The sequence below is a fragment of the Schistocerca americana genome, chromosome 3 (assembly GCF_021461395.2).
Source record: "Schistocerca americana isolate TAMUIC-IGC-003095 chromosome 3, iqSchAmer2.1, whole genome shotgun sequence".
In the NCBI taxonomy this organism is placed as follows: Eukaryota; Metazoa; Arthropoda; class Insecta; order Orthoptera; family Acrididae; genus Schistocerca; species Schistocerca americana.
The window spans coordinates 259513913-259536496 of record NC_060121.1 but is presented as its reverse complement, the minus strand read 5'-3'; the positions used below and the strand labels follow the sequence as shown (position 1 = coordinate 259536496).

Below are 22584 nucleotides of genomic sequence, written 5' to 3'. Positions count from 1 at the left end.
TGCGTCTCTCTCATTATTGTAGTTGTAGTAGAAGCAGTAGTAGTTTTATTCAGTTTTAAAACACTTTTACAAGGATACTGGAGATGTCATCCTATTATAATTTAAACACAACATTAACATGTAACTCATATAAAAAAATGGTTCAAATGACTCTGAGCACTATGGGACTCAACATCTTAGGTCATAAGTCCCCTAGAACTTAGAACTACTTAAACCTAACTAACCTAAGGACATCACACACACCCATGGCCGAGGCAGGATTCGAACCTGCGACCGTAGCACTCCCGCGGTTCCGGACTGCAGCGCCAGAACCGCTAGACCACCGCGGCCGGCTAACTCATATCACACATACTTACAATTAATGTAGTTTGGCAAGGATATGGCAGTTTTCTGTCTGTAGCATTATAACAGGCAGTACCCCCAGCACTTGCCTGAAGCAAACTAGGGAAATCTTCGAAAAGGTAAGTCAGGTTGGTCGGATGAAAACAGCAGGCTCCACCCCTCTGAATACAAGGCCAGTCTTTCAAATCCCGCGCGGCTGCAAAGAAGTAATTTAATTTAATAAAATATATACACATGATTTCGTAATATAACACGACACACACTGTCAAATGACATCAGGATCATTGTGATGATGTTTGATTTCCATTTTACGTATCGCAACGTCTCATTTGACAGTGTGAAAAGCTGAGTCAGCATCCCTCTCTAATGAGTGAGATACTGAGCTCAGAGAGAGAATTGTGTGTTAGTACTACACATTGCAGAGATTTATGAGTAGGGTTTTCCGGCAAAGAAAGATAAATGAAACTATTATGTGAAATCATAGACTTTATTATTATTATTATTATTATTATTAGTGTTACAATTTTCAGCAGAATCATATCCTCTGTAATCTGAGTAAACCTTCATAGTACAGTTTGTATTATTTATAAGGTAATTTTAACTATCTTTTAAACAAGTTCATTTTAGTAGTCCCTTTGAGTCGTAGGGCAATTTATTCTCAGATTCATTATTTGGCAGAAAATGCTGTTTTGATCTGTCTTTATTCTTTCTTGGTAAACGTTCGTTTAATCTGGGCCTTGTTCCATGGTTATGGAGAGGGTTGTTTGTGCAGTGATTTTGAATGTTATTTTTGATCTGGTAGATGTACTCACATTATGTAGTTCAAATACTCAGTGCTTTGAACAGATCTTCAATAACATTATTGGAACACACAAATAAACGATTTTAAAGGATTGCAAGTTATTACGAATGGGTCCTGCTATTACATGAAATGTCACGCAAGCCTATCACATTTGGTTATCGAGTCGCATGGCGGTGCGCCTTCAGATACGTCTTCGTTGGTCATCTGGGCTCGATTCGAAGTGGGAATGAAGATAATTCTAATTCAGCCATTGATATTCCAGGCCGAATGCGCCCGACTCCACTGCAGACGGCGTTTTATTGTACAGAAGTCAACAGAAGTCGGCGCGTCGGACGCCGTGAACTCAGACCTCTTTCTGTGAACCTATTTATGGTCCCTGTACTCACTGAAGCACCGGTGGCACGTCGGATCGATGATAATGACTAATCCGGTGTTCTGAGTGCTCAAACGGTTCAAATGGCTCTGAGCACTATGGGACTTAACTTCTAAGGTCATCAGTCCCCTAGAACTTAGAACTACTTAAACCTAACTAACCTAAGGACATCACACACATCCATGCCCCAGGCAGGATTAGAACCTGCGACCGTAGCGGTCGCGCGGTTGCAGACTGTAGCGCCTAGAACCGCTCGGCCACCCCTGCCGGCTTCTGAGTGCCTCTTTGACGATTGCTCCATATAGGTCGAGCACTTCCTTCTTGACGCCGTTTTCGGCCATAGTTCGCCCATTCCTGTCAACAGCGTCGAATAGTAGCATCGTTTCTACTCAAATGTCGAGCGACTCGCCGATTACTTCAATCGGCTTCTTTGACACTAAGCGCACGTCCTTTCTCTAACGCTGATACCTGCTTACACTGTTCACTCGCCTCTCTGCGAGGCGTAGTTAACTGTCTAAGTACACAGAATTTAATTCACAGACACTTCATGCTCTGGTATCGACATGTCGTCTGTTTACTATCACTGTCAGCTGTACTGTGAAATTAAGCTAGAGCATCGCACATTCACTTTCTTGCGTATTTTGTGCTTTTGTTCTCGATAAAAGAAGTACGTAGCTAAAAATTGTACGTAGGTATGAATAGTATGTAACTCAAAAACACTGGCTGTTACACGAAGATGACACGACTCGAAGGGCATAACATACCGACGCTACTCTGTTTGCAGGATTTGCAAGTATCTATGTGTGTTCACACAACTTCAACTGAGAATCAATATTTATTCGTATAAATGTTGTTTTTGGTATGTGGACTATAGAGATCCCATTTACATTTAATTTAACGGTAATATTTTCCATCTACAAATTGAAATTCATGCCTTTTGTTTTCTTTTTCTTCAATGACACTTTATAGTCTATGAAACAGTTGTAAACTTCCTTTAGGGTTGCATTTGCTTCTCCTACAAGAAGTTCTCTTGTTTTCTCAGTGACTGTAATATTTCTGTCATCAAGAAAGAGCTTTTTCTCCATGAATAACGCTACTGGGAAAGTCACTGATGTACGTATATAAGGAACAATATTGGTCTTAACATGCTGCCTTCAGGAACTTCACTTTAAATACGGTCTGGTTCTGGTAAGTGTTTTAATTAAAGTTCAGCCTTATTTCCGGTTTTGTCGCATCTATTCATTGTACCCAATGGGAACTACTCTTTAGCTACGAATCTTATTTCTGATGATTCTGGCTTACTTAGAACAATGTTATGGCCAAAGGTACCAAAAGTTTTAGAAATATCCATGACACACTCATCTCGGAACCCAATCAGTGATTCATACAGAAGATTGAGTGTATTCAAGTAATTCATTAAATCGTCTTTCATAACTGATTCTATTGCTTTTTAGTATACATTAGGAAAATTATATCCTCTGCATTACCTTTTTGTTGCAGAGGCTCAACTTCAAATGGTTCAAATGGCTCTGAGCACTATGGGACTTAACTTCTGAGGTCATCAGTCTCCTAGAACTTAGAACTACTTAAACCTAACTAACCTAAGGACATCACACACATCCATGCCCGAGACAGGATTAGAACCTGCGACCGTAGCGGTCGCGCGATTCCACACTGAAGCGCCTAGAACCGCTCGACCACTTCGGCCGGTAGGCTCAACTCCCGCCTGTTTTAAACACTCTGGAAAGTTCCCTGGCGTGAATATTGCTTGTAGAAAGCTGTATAGTGTCAGCCGGTTATTAAGTTCAGGACATCGATAAAAGAAAAGCAACTGTTTGGTCAGGCTTTGCGCACATGCGAGTAGTAGTGAGGCTTGTCTCAACCGACGACAGTAAGACATTAATTTAATGAGCTCAGTGAACTATTTGTATGACTAGATGATAGTTGTAACTCTATGGGAAGGTGAGTTGAATAAATGTAAAAAAAAATCTTTTACGATCGCTTGTTTTTTTAGTTTCAGCCCATTTAGTCACCCAATTTTCTCTCGCAGTGCATCTTAATTTTCTTTTGATCGTGAAGCAGGACTTCCGTTGCAGCTTACATATCCTGTAGGTAATTGTTTTCTTTAGAAGAACCCTGTACGATACTGAATCAAAAACTTTTCAGAAGTCTACACACAATGAATAAATGTGGGTACTTCTGTCCTATGGCACTGAGGATATCATGTGTGAAGAATGCTAGTTGAGTTTCGTAAGATCGTTGTTTCCGAAACCTTTGCTGATTCTATAGAGAAGTTTGTTTTGTTCCCAGTAGGTTTAACGTTCAACAGCGAGGTCTAGGTCCTCTCTGGTTCCATGAGCGTCTCACTCCCGATAATCGGGAGATGTTACCAATAAATCCGCTGCTGCAGTACTCTTGATCGTACATAATACTTCTCATTTCTATTGTTAACTGTGGTGTAATAATATTTAACAGCACCGAATCGTATTTAATCATGAAAGCTTTACTATACACATAGACTTCAGTGAATACTCAAAGGACGTAATATTCCATTACACTAGTATTCTCTGAGTTTCACGACTACAAAAGCAACATGTATGCGATAACGCTAATTATTATCAGCCTATTCTTAGATGAAATACTTAAGCATTTATCGCTCACGATTTACCCTCAATATGCAGTATTGAAATATTATTTTCACTTGAGCATACTGATAACTTACCGTCAAGCTCGTTCTTTTGTTACTCGGCTCATCTGTAAGACAAAGATCAAAACCACTCCGTAACCAGAGATGGTTACTTCCTACAATAATTCCCTTCGTAGTTAAAATCCTTCACAAAATATATCTCTTTTGCTTTTCCATTCTTTATAATACCTCTATGTTTCATTGCTACGTCTTTCCTTCTTACCAATACATTGTCTTGGTTATTATCTGACTGTGGTAAATATTCTTTTTATTTATAAATGATGAAAAAAGGTCAAGTTACTAAGTAAGTTGGAAACAGAAAGATCCTTTTTTTATTATAATAATGAAATGCAGATCTTTATCCTAAATTTGACCATAGATTTCCTGAAACTGAGTTCCACTTTTTCCCGTTAATCCTGTCACTTGATCTGTCCTAACAAATAAACAAAAAAAAAAAAAATACATAATTCGTGCCGCCACAACTTCCTCGCCCATTAATTTGTTTATCAAATCTCATCCGTTTCATAATCGCTGTTATCCGGTTTTCGGTGATACAGCACTCACAGAAATTAGTTAATTCGAAAACACCAGCCTGTAGAGAAGGAATCCAATCATTCAGCCAGCTGCCGATAACGTTCGTTTACTAGAAGTAAGGGCTTGACATTATTATTACACTCCTGGAAATTGAAATAAGAACACCGTGAATTCATTGTCCCAGGAAGGGGAAACTTTATTGACACATTCCTGGGGTCAGATACATCACATGATCACACTGACAGAACCACAGGCACATAGACACAGGCAACAGAGCATGCACAATGTCGGCACTAGTACAGTGTATATCCACCTTTCGCAGCAATGCAGGCTGCTATTCTCCCATGGAGACGATCGTAGAGATGCTGGATGTAGTCCTGTGGAACGGCTTGCCATGCCATTTCCACCTGGCGCCTCAGTTGGACCAGCGTTCGTGCTGGACGTGCAGACCGCGTGAGACGACGCTTCATCCAGTCCCAAACATGCTCAATGGGGGACAGATCCGGAGATCTTGCTGGCCAGGGTAGTTGACTTACACCTTCTAGAGCACATTGGGTGGCACGGATACATGCGGACGTGCATTGTCCTGTTGGAACAGAAAGTTCCCTTGCCGGTCTAGGAATGGTAGAACGATGGGCTCGATGACGGTTTGGATGTACCGTGCACTATTCAGTGTCCCCTCGACGATCACCAGTGGTGTATGGCCAGTGTAGGAGATCGCTCCCCACACCATGATGCCGGGTGTTGGCCCTGTGTGCCTCGGTCGTATGCAGTCCTGATTGTGGCGCTCACCTGCAAGGCGCCAAACACGCATACGACCATCATTGGCACCAAGGCAGAAGCGACTCTCATCGCTGAAGACGACACGTCTCCATTCGTCCCTCCATTCACGCCTGTCGCGACACCACTGGAAGCGGGCTGCACGATGTTGGGGCGTGAGCGGAAGACGGCCTAACGGTGTTCGGGACCGTAGCCCAGCTTCATGGAGACGGTTGCGAATGGTCCTCGCCGATACCCCAGGAGCAACAGTGTCCCTAATTTGCTGGGAAGTGGCGGTGCGGTCCCCGACGGCACTGCGTAGGATCCTACGGTCTTGGCGTGCATCCGTGCGTCGCTGCGGTCCGGTCCCAGGTCGACGGGCACGTGCACCTTCCGCCGACCACTGGCGACAACATCGATGTACTGTGGAGACCTCACGCCCCACGTGTTGAGCAATTCGGCGGTACGTCCACCCGGCCTCCCGCATGCCCACTATACGCCCTCGCTCAAAGTCCGTCAACTGCACATACGGTTCACGTCCACGCTGTCGCGGCATGCTACCAGTGTTAAAGACTGCGATGGAGCTCCGTATGCCACGGCAAACTGGCTGACACTGACGGCGGCGGTGCACAAATGCTGCGCAGCTAGCGCCATTCGACGGCCAACACCGCGGTTCCTGGTGTGTCCGCTGTGCCGTGCGTGTGATCATTGCTTGTACAGCCCTCTCGCAGTGTCCGGAGCAAGTATGGTGGGTCTGACACACCGGTGTCAATGTGTTCTTTTTCCATTTCCAGGAGTGTACATCATCACAGCTGGTCTCTTTAGTTAACATGATTCACTTCCGCCACGTAACTATGGAAAGGGAAAGGGGACTGCAGACCTGGCTTCAATGTAATTTTATACAGGCACACAATTATACCTAAGCCCATGCTTATTACAACCAATTACTAAAGATCACGCAGAAGAAGTTCAGCAAAGACACTGCAAGCGAACTGGGTCAGGGCGGAAGAGTATTTACATACATATTTCAATTTTCGTTAAAACGTACGCTGAAGAATCGGTAGCCAGCGGTGCACTTAACTATGATTGAATCTTGCCTTGAGAAACAACACCACGTTACTGAGCTGGGGGAGTGGGGGGAGAACATTTACTATCATATGGCGGAAAACTTTGCAAGTCTTTATTCCATCAATAGGCATTATATTCTGAACTTTTCTGGATACAAGTGTTTAAACCGTATATTTTATGTAACGCGCAACGTTGCCAGCGAATCAAATATTATTGGGAGTACAAGGAAAGTTAACTAATTATCATATTAATACTATTCCATACACGTGGCCAAGTAGCGGTAGCCAACAGAAATGCAAAAAGTACAGACGCACGAGATTATTCCTTCTCTGTCACTCACCCACTACCGTATGGTTACTCACTCAACTACTGTACATTTTCAGACCGAAACTGCAGTTTACCAATGAGGCAGTTGCTCCCACTGACCACGTAGCGTGAAAGCAAGTACGCAAAGGAAGCACGTGAAAAATAAATAATATTCCCCAAAATATTACTGTAAATGAAAGACCACATCAAAATACATTAAATGAGTGAACTTCCGTTAAAGACAGAGCACTAATGCGATCGTTAGCTTACGGCCCATGGTGCGTGGCCTGACCAAGGCACAAACGCAAAGTTCTACTGAAATTTGACTAAATTATGAAAATAAACTCCCTTATGGGGGTTTGGTGGTAATCTCACACCTGATTTCGACATCTGTACTCTATTTTTAGCAGTTTTCAGACATTCTGATACCTTTGTTAACATTACCAAAATCGAGATCTGCGTGTACACGTCTGTCCAGTGCCAGTACCCAGGAACAAGTGGCCCTCCGGACACCTCGCCTAACCGCTGTTCGTTCAAAACGTGGTGGAGGGGATGGTTCGCCAACCTGACAGAGCCAATACTCGTGCCTTCGCGACCTGTCTGACGTGACTTGCACACTATCTTTGTCAAACTTGTTCGCGTTTAGGGGTTGGTACGATCCTACCACAGAACCACTCTACTCATGCAATGCTACGACCTCTGACCAAAACTTTCTGCTACTTCACATAATAGGCCTATCTCATTCATACAGTCCAAGGTCACATAAGGAAACGTGCCATACACGAAATAAAAATCAATGAATAAGTAAATAAACACCGCTTGGTCCATTCTCTCCTGCTTGTTACCCTCAGACTGGCTTCTGCAGAGTAAAAAAACACTCTCGCTATAATTTTCCTGTACAGGAATTTATTGAGAAAAATATGGAACTGGACAACAAGTTCCGTTTTATCACTATCGGGTATCTTCCAAGAAAATGGACTCATGGCTGTCTTTCGGATGGAACGACAGTCCAGGACATTTTTCAGTTGGTGCCACGAGGAGGAGACCCTAATCTCCACGCTACACCAATCCGTTATTACTATAATTTTTTTTGTTATGCTTGGCAAGGTTCAAGATATATCATTTGAAATAGTTAACTTGCCAAGACCACACAACAGACTACTACTGACACAGTGGCCGTTGCCACAAATATTCATAGCATTACAAAAATTCTTTAAATGAAATCAGCTTAATTAATTAATCACACTTATATCCAATACAGGTTGGTACTCACTATGTCAACACATTCATTATATCACAAAAATTCTATAAATGAAATCATCTTAAGCAATTTATGTCCAATACAGGTTGATACTCGTTATGTAAACATTATGTAAACAGCCTCTTCGTCTTTGCCGATTTTGCTGCCTGCGTGTTGCGTAAGGGAAAGGTTTCAGACTACATTTATTGCTCTTTATTTACGGGTGTTGGGTATACAAGGGGGGTTTTCGCTTGTAGGGATGGTGGGCATACCTTTCTTTTGCCGTGTGTCGTACTTGAATTGAGGTTATTTAGCGTTCTGCAGGCGCAATTTCATCGTCTTCCAGGAAGGATGGTGGCGTTTTATATTTGTGCCATTGTTGAGGAAGAACTGCGGTTACTGTCGCTAACAAATGAGTGGTGTGACATAGGGCATTACCTTGTCAGACAGCTTTTGGGGCTTTTCCTGCACTTTTTGGTGCAGGTATTTTTCATGCAGTGCGTCGTAGAGTTCCGTTTTTCTTGTCCTACAGTGTGCTCTAAGGGTCCATCGGAGACATTTGTTTTGTGTGATGTGGGGCTTCTTGAAATTTGTGCCGCATGTTGCAACCCAGGAGGTAGCTCCACAGAGAAGTGTGGGTTCCACCGCGGCTCAGTATAGCTGATTCATATCTTTTCTCTTGAAGAAGGGGCTGAGCGGTCTCGACATTCTAAGTCGGACTTTCTTCTTTTCTACAACGTCATTGGGGGGGGGGGGGAGGGGGGGAAGAGTAGTTGAGAGTCCAGGCAAATGTCCAGGTATTTTACCAGTTGCGACCAAGGAACAGATTGGTTTCAGATGTGGAGCCTTGTACGGATGGCAGATCGGCGTCTTGTGAAAATTATGGCCACTGTTTTATCCGTGTCGATGGCAATCTTGTGTAGTTGGGCCCATCATTCCATGAGATCCAGGTGTCGCAACAATCTCTAGCTCCAGTTTTCTTTCTCTTATTAAAAACGCTGTACCATCAGCACAGAGGCTAACTGACACACGTGGAACTGTAGATACATCGCTCGGAAATTACAGATCCTTGTGGGATACCGGCATGGACTGGTTTCTTGGCCGAGTTCCTGTCGTCGATGCGCATATACAATTTCTTATCTTCCTTGGAGTTATCAAGTAGTTTTAGTAAACTGCCGTTTTTGTTGCAACTTGACAATTAAGTTCTCACGCCATACTTTATCGTAAGCTTTCTCCATATCCATGAACACTCCAATCGTCGAATATCGTTTCTTAAAGTTGCCTTGCATGGTTTCGGTAATTCAGAGGAGTTGAAGTTCGGCGGAGAGTTTACTTTGGACTTTGGAAACCGAACTGATGCTGTCCTATCACGTTGTCCGGTACAAAAGTGTCTTGTAGTCTCTTGGGTAAAATCCATTTGACGAGCTTCCCCAGCGTTCGTAGTGGACTAGTTCAACGATAATTGCTCCGAAGAGACAGATTCTTTCCGCGATTTGGCAGCGGTACCACCCTCACCGTCTTCCAGGCCTCTGGGAAGTATCCATAGTGAAGGCAACTATTAACACTTCTTTCGATTAGTACCGAAGACTTCCTGTGGAGACGGTTTACGTCGAGTGCCTAGCTGTGACCGCGCTGTGCCTTACGTAATCCGGTGGATGGATTTCAGTGCAGGTCACGCGACGGGCGGATTGCAGCGCCGCTGTTGCCTGAGCCGCGTGCTGCTGGCGTCCGGAGTCCGCCGGAGTCACAGAAAAAGTTTATTATGTTGCTGTCCTTAGAGTACACAGAGGGAGACGTTGCTGTTGTGGCCTGACTTGTACCAGCGTGGTGGGAATGACGAGTCCGTGTGTCCCTGGCTTTAGTAGAGGACGCCTAATAGTGTGGCCACCCGCCAACCACAGATGTGATCCATTGTGGTATTAGGCCAGGCAAGCGGCCGGTCATTGCAGAAAGGAGGACTGCGTGCTGTGAACAGTGGTGTAAGCGAAAGGCAAACACAAACAGTGCAAGTGACCACTCATGTTTCTGTCTTGTTTGTCCATTCATAGTGATCAGAGTGTAGTCTCTTGGGGAAGCTGATAACGTAATAGCACAAAAACACATTTTGGACCCTGTTTTGTAGGGTAGAATATTCGGCCGCCTCAGAGCAGGCCAAAGACAGACCGAAGGCTAAATATTTCTGGTTTTGCTACAAAGTGTCATTTCAAGGCTTTGGCGACGGTTTCGATACAAAGGAGATGTTTGTTGTAGGCCAGTACAACGTCGACCAAGCGTAAACACTCCGCAGCAGTATCTATTTCTGGCCGTAACGAAGTCGGAACAGCTTATAATACAGTTAGCTGCAGATCTTGCAGCTGCCTGAAGAGTTGTTGCTTCCCGACAAAGTGTGTAGCGGATGTTCACCGTTTTCAAGAAGGGACGTAGAACAGATGTGCAGAACTATAGACCTATATCTCTGACGTCGATCAGTTGTAGAATTTTGGAACACGTATTATGTTCGAGTATAATGACTTTTCTGGAGACTAGAAATCTACTCTGTAGGAATCAGCATGGGTTTCGAAAAAGACGGTCGTGTGAAACCCAGCTCGCGCTATTCGTCCACGAGACTCAGAGGGCCATAGACACGGGTTCACAGGTAGATGCCGTGTTTCTTGACTTCCGCAAGGCGTTCGATACAGTTCCCCACAGTCGTTTAATGAACAAAGTAAGAGCATATGGACTATCAGACCAATTGTGTGATTGGATTGAAGAATTCCTAGATAACAGGACGCAGCATGTCATTCTCAATGGAGAGAAGTCTTCCGAAGTAAGAGTGATTTCAGGTGTGCCGCAGGGGAGTGTCATAGGACCGTTGCTATTCACAATATACGTAAATGACCTTGTGGATGACATCGGAAGTTCACTGAGGCTTTTTGCAGATGATGCTGTGTTGTATCGAGAGGTTGTAACAATGGAAAATTGTACTGAAATGCAGGAGGATCTGCAGCGAATTGACGCATGGTGCAGGGAATGGCAATTGAATCTCAATGTAGACAAGTGTAATGTGCTGCGAATACATAGAAAGATAGATCCCTTATCATTTAGCTACAAAATAGCAGGTCAGCAACTGGAAGCAGTTAATTCCATAAATTATCTGGGAGTACGCATTAGGAGTGACTTAAAATGGAATGATCATATAAAGTTGATCGTCGGTAAAGCAGATGCCAGACTGAGATTCATTGGAAGAATCCTAAGGAAATGCAATCCGAAAACAAAGGAAGTGGGTTACAGTACGCTTGTTCGTCCACTGCTTGAATACTGCTCAGCAGTGTGGGATCCGTACCAGAAGGGCTGATAGAAGAGATAGAGAAGGTCCAACGGAGAGCAGCGCGCTTCGTTACAGGATCATTTAGTAATCGCGAAAGCGTTACGGATATGATAGATAAACTCCAGTGGAAGACTCTGCAGGAGAGACGCTCAGTAGCTCGGTACGGGCTTTTGTTAAAGTTTCGAGAACATACCTTCACCGAGGAGTCAAGCAGTATATTGCTCCCTCCTACGTATATCTCGCGAAGAGACCATGAGGATAAAATCAGAGAGATTAGAGCCCACACAGAAGCATACCGATAATCCTTCTTTCCACGAACAAAACGAGACTGAAATAGAAGGGAGAACCGATAGAGGTACTCAGGGACCCCTCCGCCACACACCGTCAGGTGGCTTGCGGAGTATGGATGTAGATGTAGATGTAGATGTTCAGAACAGCAGGACTGTTTGCCAGACGTCCGGCTGTGTGCATTCTGCTCACCCCAGCACAAAGATGATCCCGCTTATTATGGAGTGGGCAACATCAAGATCGGTCCATGGGTGAATGAAGAAATGTACTCTTCATAGATGAATTCCACTGCAGTTTGCAAAATGATTCTCGTCGCACATTACTCTGGGGAGAACCTAATAGCCGACACAACCTCAGGAACATCGTGGAAAGAGACCGGTTTGGTCGTGATGCCGTCATAGTGTAGGGAGGCATCATGCTGAATGGCTGAACGGAGTATGTACATGTTCGTTGGTGATTGGGGGATTATTGTAAGCGCTCAGAGGCACAGAGATGAGGTACTCCTACCACATGTTCGCCTTTTCAGAGGTGCAGCTGGTCCAGACTTCCTCTTTATGGACGACAAAGGCCGTCCGCATCGAGCTGCTCTTGTTGATGAATTTCTTGAAGCTGAAGATATCCGTCGCACGGTCTAGCCAGTGAGGTCCCAAGATCTGAAAGAACATGTCTGGGATGGATTATGGAGGCGAATTGCAACCCATCGGCCACCATCAAGGAACTTCCAGACTTTCCTGCCGCTCTTGCCGAAGAATGGGCCAAGGGAGATCTTGAGTCATCCTGTAGAAAGAATTACACGTCGTTGTGCAGCATGTATGGCAGTTAGAGGCAACCATATCACCTACTAACAGCTACTCTTGCCGGCCGGAGTGGCCGTGCGGCTCTAGGCGCTACAGTCTGGAGCCGAGCGACCGTTACGGTCGCAGGTTCGAATCCTGCCTCTGGCATGGATGTGTGTGATGTCCTTAGGTTAGTTAGGTTTAATTAGTTCTAAGTTCTAGGCGACTGATGACCTCAGAAGTTAAGTCGCATAGTGCTCAGAGCCATTTGAACCATTTGAACAGCTACTCTTGTGGTGGAAGTGATTTCCCAGTTGTGTTAATTTCTTACAAATGTGTCTAATAGCTATTAGAGCTTTTCTAACATTATGTTATCGACACTATTGTATGCCAAACGTCTTGTGGCCAAGTTGTAGCTTCTTCAGTGAACCTTCAGATATCCTGACGAGGCTATATATACTCTTTTCGTCATTATGCTTAACTTTTGGACACTAATGTACTAATTGTTCAAATAAAAAATACAATCAACATTGACTTGTCAGACATTGAATTATTAGTTTGTATGTTTACATATTTTGTTAAAGCATTTGTTTTTCTCGCCACAACAGAGCTAGGGCAATTATTGGAGATTTTGGAAATACGGAAGTGTGCAAACAGCTCTCACACTTCCGTCTCAAGTCTAGCTTCATAAAAGACAACTGCTTCAGGGGTCGCACACTGGAATTTACAGGGAACTGCACATTCACGAATCTGTCCATGGTAGCACGAGCGGTGAGTAGCTACAAGAAAAAAGCTGTTAATAATACGCCTATTTGTTCGTTACCAATAATAATACTGCTTCATTATTATTGGACACACTGTGAAATGGAAACACTGCCTAATTTCTTACAGTTCCGTTTGCCGTGCGAAGAAGTTATGGAAAACTGCAAGTGGAAAGGCGAGCCCTTCAACTGCTGTGACCAGTTCGTGCCACTGGAAACAGAGATGGGAATCTGTTTCGCCATTAACAGCATACACGCATCGTAAGTATCTGTCTGCTTTGCGTAACGTACAAATCTTGTCGACTAGAGCCTCTGTACTGGTACTTTATTAATGATCCCACACACACACAAGTCTGGCTCGTGAGTTCTACGCATTCTAATGGGTAGGAATTCTAATCGGTTAGGTTTGTAATGAGCGACAGCCTGTGGGCTTGTCGGGGGTTCCAATTCGGGATCGGTCGTTGGGTGGCGTCCGGCCGGACTTCGGCAACAGAGATGGGAAGCCGACGTGTGGCATGTCGAGGGCAGTGAGTAACACCGAAACGGCTAGTTCTCGGTGCAGCTCATAAGCAGCACTGTAACATGGGTCACACCATGTGGCGCTATTGTTTGTCACAGTGCTTTGTATGTCGCTGTCGTAGACTGCACAGCCTCCATCTCTAAAAAATTACGCTGGTAGACAGTATTTTTGTTATAAGAACTGTAAAACTGTAAATGATGTTCCTTGGTGTGTCATGATGTTAGGGGATACTTTGCCTTGACATGGTGTAACAAGTTTTTAAACAGACGCAACGTAATTTTTTTAGTTCTTTCCTCCCGTACGAGTGGGAACGAGATTCGATTGGATGTATTAACACATTATAAATAAGGCAGTAAGGTGGAAACGAATTATAATTCAAGTAACAGCACGGGGTTGGATGAGTAGCTAATTAAAACTCCACTTTTCTCAAAAAGTAGTTTTGTGGCGACATTCTTTAAATATGTTTCATTCAATTCTTACAGCATCAAGGTTTCGCCGACTTCCTCCGCTGGCGTCATCAGGAGATTACAGTAGGCCGTTCAGCACTTTATTTAGTTGGCCAAATTATGTTTTGGAGACGTCACGGAGTCACAGAACTTCCAAATGCAACCAGATGTTTGGTCAATGTCTATGACTGAAGAACATTTGTAGTGATGCTGATGTTGTTAGATGTTGAATGACTCATATGATTACTTTGCCCCGCTCAGTGTCAAGCGCCCATTTCCATGCACCACTACGAGTGTAGCCGACGTTCCGGGAAAGATTGTTGCTACTCATTCTGATATCAATGGCTACTTTTCTGGTAGAATCCCAGACGTTAGACGTTTGGAATGATAAAACCATTTCATTAAGCATAAGCGTGTGTTTGTTCACGAGGTTTTGTTCGGCAGCAGAAGATTTTGTCGAATTCGCAGTATTTAATACGACGTGGGCGCGCTGTCCAGCGTTCTGAAATCGTTCGTATTGACTGACCAACGCAACAGCGACAATGTTCACATAACTTAAGGGAATGCAGCCGGTTGACGTCGTCGACAACGGCCGACATCTCCACATGCGACTACCGTATCATTTTCAAGGAAAAACTGCCGCAAGTAAGCACTGTACAAGGGAATTTAAAACCTATATTTGCAGAGCAGTTCCGGAAATCTGGACACACACACACACACGCACGCACACACACACACACTCACACACACTAAAAACACTAGCGCCACCACATAACCAAAGATGAACGAATCCAGAAGTTGCCGATAGCGAAAATTACTTAACTACGATTTAGATACTTTTAACTCTGTCCCTCTCTTTTCTGACAAGGGAGAAAGCAGAATTTAAGCGAAAACCCTCATTACTATTTATAAGGTAACGTTCTACTTTAATTTCGACTGCTTCTTCAATAACGCTATCCCAATACCTGGAATTGCATGCCAGGATCGGCGTGTTGTTTCACTCCATAAGATGACCCGTGCCAAGACAATGTTCTGCAATAGCCGATTTGCTCGGCTGTTGTAAGCGTGTGTGACGCCTATACTCAGTTCACCAGTCCTTCAAGGTCCTGATATTCTGACCAATATATGACATGCCAGATCCACATGACTACGACAGACAACCACCTCACGCAAAACAAGATCATTCTTAATAGAATATAAATGGACTATAATAGGAGATGGAGGTCGGAAAACACATTACACTACTGGCCATTAAAATTGCTACACCATGACGATGACGTCCTACAGACGCGAAATTTAACCGACAGGAAGAAGACGCTGTGATATGCAAATGATTAGCTTTTCAGAGCATTCACACAAGGTTGGCGCCGGTAGCGACACCTACAACGTGATGACATGACGAAAATTTCCAGCCAGTTTCTCACATACAAACAGCAGTTGACCGGCGTTGCCTCGTGAAACGTTGTTGTGATGCCTCGTGTAAGGAGGAGAAATGCGTACCATCACGTTTCCGACTTTGATAAAGGTCGGATTATAGCCTATCGCGATTGCGGTTTGTCGTATCGCGACATTGTTGCTCGCGTTGTTCGAGATCCAATGACTGTTAGCAGAATATGGAATCGGTGGGTTCAGAAGGGTAATACGGAACGCCGTGCTGGATTCCAACGGCCTCGTATCACTAGCAGTCGAGATGACAGGCATCTTATCCGCATGGCTGTAACGGATGGTGCAGCCACGTCTCGATCCCTGAGTCAACAGATGGGGACGTTTGCAAGACAACAACCATCTGCACGAACAGTTCGACGACGTTTGCAGCAGTATGGACTATCAGCTCGGAGACCATGGCTGCGGTTATCCTTGACGCTGCATCACAGACAGGAGCGCCTGCGATGGTGTGCTCAACGACGAACCTGGGTGCGCGAATGGCAAAACGTCATTTTTTCGGATGAATCCACATCCTGTTTACAGCATCATGATGGTCGCATCCGTGTTTAGCGACATCGCGGTGAATGCACATTGGTACCGTGTATTCTTCATCGCCATACTGGCGTATCACCTGCCATAATGGTATGGGGTACTATTGGTTACACGTCTCGGTTACCTCTTGTTCGCATTGACGGCACTTTGAACAGTGGACGTTACATTTCAGATGTGTTACGACCCGTGGCTCTACCCTTCATTCGATCCCTGCGAAACCCTACATTTCAGCAGGATACTGCACGACCGCATGTAGCAGGTCCTGTACGGGCCTTTCTGGATACAGAAAATGTTTGACTGCTGTCCTGGCTAGCACATTCTCTAGATCTCTCACCAATTGAAAACGTCTGGTCAATGGTGGCCGAGCAACTGACTCGTCACACTACGCCAGTCATTACTCTTAATGAACTGTGGCATCGTGTTGAAGCTGCATGGGCAGCTGTACCTGTACACGCCATCCAAGCTCTGTTTGACTCAGTGCCCAGGCGTATCAATGCCGTTATTAAGGGCCAGAGGTGGTTTTTCTGGGTACTGATTTCTCAGGATCTATGCACCCAAATTGCGTGAATATGTGATCACATGTCAGTTCTAGTATAATATATTTGTCCAATGGATACCCGTTTATCATCTGCAATTTTAATGGCCAGTAGTGTATATTACCGCTAAATAAGATCAGTCATGTTGGAATTGCTTCCTGCGTAAGGAAGGAAGGCCGTAAACCTAGGTGCCAACTCGCTATTATCATCATTCACCCGGTGCACTGTTGGTCGATACGCAGCGCACGTCTGATCTGTCTTTTCAATACGTCCGTTCTGACGAAAGGTGATCTCAAATGGGTTAACTTCGCTGACAAACTCTCAGAGTCTGGAATGACGTGGGCCCCGTGAAACCTTTCACTCTGAGCCGGATGGTGAACACTGTAGGCTTATGGATACAAGTCAGTGTTAGTTGGCTTCCTGTAAGCGGCAAGTCCCAACGTACCATCAACCTTCCTCCTACCAACACCACGACCGTCTTCGAGAAACCAATATTCCAGTGGATTGAATTCAGATGTTATAAAAAGTCGTACATATTATCACATCCATTCAATGACTAGTACTACTAGCAGACAGATGGGGTTGCGATGGAAAGCCCGTTGTTACCTGTTGCTGCAAATTTTTTTCATTAAGACGTCGAGGAACGTTTTTGAAGCCGGCGGCGTTTTGAAACCTTGGGTTTTTTTTCAGATATTCACACGGTACCTTTGTCGTTCGGCCTTATGGCAGTGAGGATTTGAAACACTTTTTAGAACACCTGATTCAATCCACCCGAATGTTCGTATCACTACAGCGGCGGGGAAAGATGACTCCCTTCCCTTTATTGATGTGTCGGTCAGGAGGAAGGTTTATGGTACGTTGGGACATGTCGTTGATAGAAGGGCTACTCACACTGATTTGTATCTACAGGCTGGCTCAGCGTGAGAGCCTGCTTCGTACCTTAATTCACAGGGCCTACGTCATTTCCGACCCTGATAGTTTCTCAGCTGAGTTAACCTACCTCGAGGTCAACTTTTTGTCAGAGTCGATATAGTGAAAGACAGATCAACATGAATTGTGCTATCGAGCAACCGTGCACAGGGTGAATGATGATAATAATGAGTTGGCACCGAAGTCTACTGCCTCTCTGTCTTACGCAGAGAGCACTTCCACAAGACAGTTCGTACTGAGCGGAAATATAATGTAAAATGTATTTTATGACCTCCATATAGGATTAGGGTCTCTCTAGATTCCGTTAAGGATCATCTTCGTTTGCGTAAGGTGGGTGTGTATCCTTGTAGTTGTGGCAGGTCATATACTGATCAGACTATCAAGGCCGTGGAGAACCGATGTACTGAGCATAAGCGTCACACACGCTTACAGCAGCCGATCGAGTCGGGTATTGCCGAACATTGTCTTAGCACCGGTCACACAACGGAATGTAACAACACGGAGAATCTGGCTTGCACTTCCAGCTATTGGGATTGTGTTGTTAAGGAAGCAGTTGAAATTCAATTACCAAGTTACTTTGTAAATAGAGACGGTCGTTTTTGCTTAGTTCTGTGTAGAATCCTGCTCTCTCCCTGTCATAAAAGAGAGGTACACAGTTAATGTTACCTCACTTGTAGTTTAGTAATTTTCACGAGCGTTTACTTCTGGCGTCGATGTTCCTTGGCTGTGTGGTGGCGCTGGTGTTTACCATATGTTTGTTTGTATGTGTATGAGTGTGTGTGTGTGTGTGTGTGTGTGTGTGTGTGTGTGTGTAATCGTTCCGGAATTGCTCTGCAAACCGAGGTTTTAAATTCCCTTGCACAACGGTGCTTGTTTGCCGCACTTTTTCCTTGATAATGAGAGGGCGGTCACCTGTCGAAATCTCGGTTGTTGTCGACGACATCACCCGTCTTCATTCCCGTAAATTATTTGAACATTCTATACCCTAGGAGAAACTCATGTCTAGCTGCTACCATGGCCAGAAGATATTTGTTGCATTTCAGAGACCGAGGCTGCCTTTTACTGTGCGTGCATCAGTCTAATTTCCTTGGGCGATCGGAAAATGGATTGAGTACTGATTCTGCCCACGGCTCTTGTGTGTTTTGTTTTTGTTCCTCCAAAGAAAGTAAGGAAAGCGTTTGATATTTATCTCTGCTTTTTTATTTTATGGCTCACTTAACATCTCTATCGCTATATCTGTTATTCCGGACTACGTTCTCAGAAAGTTGATCACAAACTCCATGTGTTCCTTGTTACAAATAGTTTTAGCTCAATATATTAGCGTGTTTAAAGCTACTTTCTTTAGGGCTGGATTATGAAACCCTTGAAGACTACACTACAGTACGATATACATTTTGTTTTCCTTTTTGGTGTGCCTCCTTTTTTCTTTGTTTTAGGCTTTCTTTTCTTGGTACATCGGAAAATTTATTTTAGGGTAAGTTTCATAATCTTGTTTCTTTCTGCAGTTTTGTTTCTGTTTACGTAAAGGAATTATTATAAAGGACATTGCTGTTTTTATTTTTCTCATGTTTTGTGTTTGCACGGTTATTAACATGCTATTCAAATTTATTTCCATATGAAGTTGCAGTTTTTTATAAAACTGTAAATTGTTTCCCCTTGGTATAACGTTAAGCGAGAATTGTTGATGTGTAGAAATAATTGATAGCGCGAGAGAAAAACACGAGCAGGAGGCTGTAGATCAAGAACGGATGGTGATTATCGTGCCGCTTGTGTGCGAATGTACTGTTTTCGTGAACGATGTTGTATATATGTGTTATTAGTGATACAGGTTTTGAATTCGCTGTGTACCGGGGGGAAGTAACTAATAACCAAACGTGTCACATTACTTCTCATTCGGCACTGCTATTCGGCACATTAATCTTAAATCTTTGATTGACAGAACAACAAGCCGCAAAAATGCTAAACAATGTACATGGTTCTGACTGAATTGTACGAATTGTCTATGCATGCCGCTGACGGTCATATTACACTGGAAATACGGAAATGCATTTCTCGTCGTGAACTGATATTCTGAACATTAACCTTGAATGTACGGTGAGCCGATCGCCACATGATAGATGTGAGTGTACACCATCCACTGTGCCGAGCACGATCTGCTTAGTGAGTACCACGAGTTGTTAAGTCAAATTAAAGTATATATTAATGCACTTTCTTATTCCTACCTGTGGTAGGTGTTTCAAGGCGCGAAAGCAAGGCAAAACTGTAAATTCAAAACTATGTTTATACTTTCAGTAATGAAATATTAAATGCTCCGAGTAACCAGAAGTCACCCGTTGGGATTTTGTGTGATCTCTCAAAGGCATTTGGTTGTGTAAACCATGGAATACTTATATATAAGCTCAAGTACTGTGGTATGAATGGGGCAGCGCTCAAATGGTTTTAATCATACCTAACTGGAAGAGTGCTGAAAGTTGAAATAAGCAGTTCACATAACATGCAAAAAAACTGGCAATATCTCAAGCTGGGGAACAATCAAGAACGGGGTGCCGTAAGGTTCGGTCTTGGATCCTCTGCTGTTCTTAATATATATCAATGACTTGCCATTCTATATTCACGAAGATACAAATCTGGTACTTTTTGCCGATGACACAAGTATAGCTACCACACCCAACAGACAAGAATTAACTGATGAAATTGTAAACGATGTTTTTCAGAAAATCATTAAGTGGTTCTCTGCAAATGGGCTCTCATTAAACTTTGACAAAACACAGTAAATGGAATGACACCATTAATAAATATAGACTTCGATCAGAAATTGGTAGCGAAGGTAGAATATTCAAAATTTCTGGGTGTATGCATTGATGAGGGGTTGAACTGGAAAAAACACACTGAATAATCTGCTGAAACGTTTGAGTTCAGCTTCTTATGCTATTAGCGTCATTGCAAATTTACATCTCAGTAAATTGGCTTACCACGCCATATTTAGTTATGAAATTTGTTATTAACAATCCGAACGAATTCAAAAGTAATAGCAGTGTACGTGGCTACAACACTAGGAGAAAGGATTATCTTCACTACTCAAGGTTAAATCTAACTTTGGCTCAGAAAGAGGTAAATTATGCTGCCACAAAAGTCTTTGGTCACTTCCCTAATAGTATCAAAAGTCTGACAGATAACCACATAGCATTTAAAAGAAAATTAAAATAATTTCTGAATGGCAACTCCTTCTACTCATTAGATGAATTTTTGTATATACTCGTATTAAATGGGTAATTTCCCTCCCCCCCCCCCCCCCCAACCAAAAACAAAAAATTAAAAATATTAATCGTCATGTAATATTTTGAGTAATGTAATATCTTGTATAGACACCTTTTATTAAGCTGACACGTTCCACATCATTAGTATTCATGTATTCGTTGTATTCATGATCTATGGAACAAGTATTAATCTAATCTAATCTAATCTCTAAACTAACGGCAAGGAAACATTATGATATCGGGATACGTTTCGTGTTAATTAAATGAAGCGTGGCTTAGCTACGTCATCGCATACAAGATCAAAAGTATCCGGACACCTGGCTGTAAATGAGTTACAAATTCTTGGTGCCCTCCATCGGTAATGCTGAAATTCAGTGTGGTGGTGGCACATCCTTAGCCTTGATGACAGCTTCCACTCTCGCAGGTACACATTTAATCAGGTGCTGAAAGGTTTCTTGGGGAACGGCAGCCCAATATTCCCGGAGTGCTGCTCTGAGGAGAGGTATCGATGTCGGTCGGAGAGGCCAATTCTAGGTTCCAAAACATCCAAGGATTCAGGTCAGGACTCTGAGCAGGCCCGTCCATTACAGGGATGTTATTGTCGAGTAACCAACCACTCCGCCACAGGCCGTGCATTTAGAACAGGTGCTCGATCGTATTGAAAGATGCAATCGCCGTCCCCGAATTGCTCTTATACAGTGGGAAGCAAGAAGGTGCTTAAAAATCAATGCAGGCTGTGACAGTGCCACGCAAAACAAGGGTGCAAGGCCCCTCCATGAAAAACACCATAACACGTCGCCTCCGAATTTTACTGTTGGCACTACACACGCTAGTAGATGACGTTCAGCGAGCATTCGCCATACCCACACCCCGCCATCGGATCACCACATTGTGTACTGTGATTCGTCACTCCACGCAACGTTTTTCCACTGTTCAATCGTCCAATGTTCACGCTCCTTACACCAATCGAGGCGTCGTTTGGCATTTACCGGCGGGATGTGTGGCTTATGACCAGCCGCTCGACCATGAAATCTAAGTTTCCTCATTTTCCGCCTAACTGTCATAGTACTTACAGTAGATCCTGATGCAGTTTGGAATTCCTGTGTGATGGTCTGGATAGATGTTTGCCTATTACACATTTCGACCCTCTTCAACTGTCGGCGGTCTCTGTCAGTCAACAGACGAGATCGGCCTGTACGCTTTTGTACTGTACGTGTCCCTTCACGTTTCCACTTCACTATCTCATCAGAAACAGTGGACCTAGGGCTGTTTAGGAGTGTGGAAATCTTGCGCACAGACACAAGTGACACCCAATCACCTGACTACGTTCGAAGTCCTTGCGTTCCGTGGAGCGCCTCAATCTGCTCTATCACGATGTCTAATGACTACTGAGGTCGCTGATATGGAGTACCTGGCAGTAGGTGGCGGCACAATTCACCTAAAGGAACGGATACGTTTGATCGCATATCGTACATTGATCAGCCAAAACGTTATGACCATTGGCCACCGCGACATTCGTTGCCACCTGGTGGCATTTCAGGCAAGTGATACGGTAACAAAAGTATGTAAGGGGTGCAGACATGGACTGGGGATGACCCTAGCGAAGACATGGGCCGCAAATGGAGAAATCCATTGAGACAAGCGAATTTGACGAACGGCAGATTATTATTACGCAG

General features: G+C 43.9%; 1 protein-coding gene across 1 annotated transcript in view; it reads left to right on the top strand.

The window, feature by feature from the left end:
- Positions 1–22584, top strand: part of LOC124606007 (sodium channel protein Nach-like) — a 209455-nt gene that overhangs the window by 57608 nt on the left and 129263 nt on the right. Inside the window, exons 3-4 of the mRNA XM_047137970.1 lie at positions 13090–13252; positions 13373–13503. Of these exons, the coding sequence (XP_046993926.1) occupies positions 13090–13252; positions 13373–13503 (294 nt within the window). The remainder of the gene's footprint in view (positions 1–13089; positions 13253–13372; positions 13504–22584) is intronic.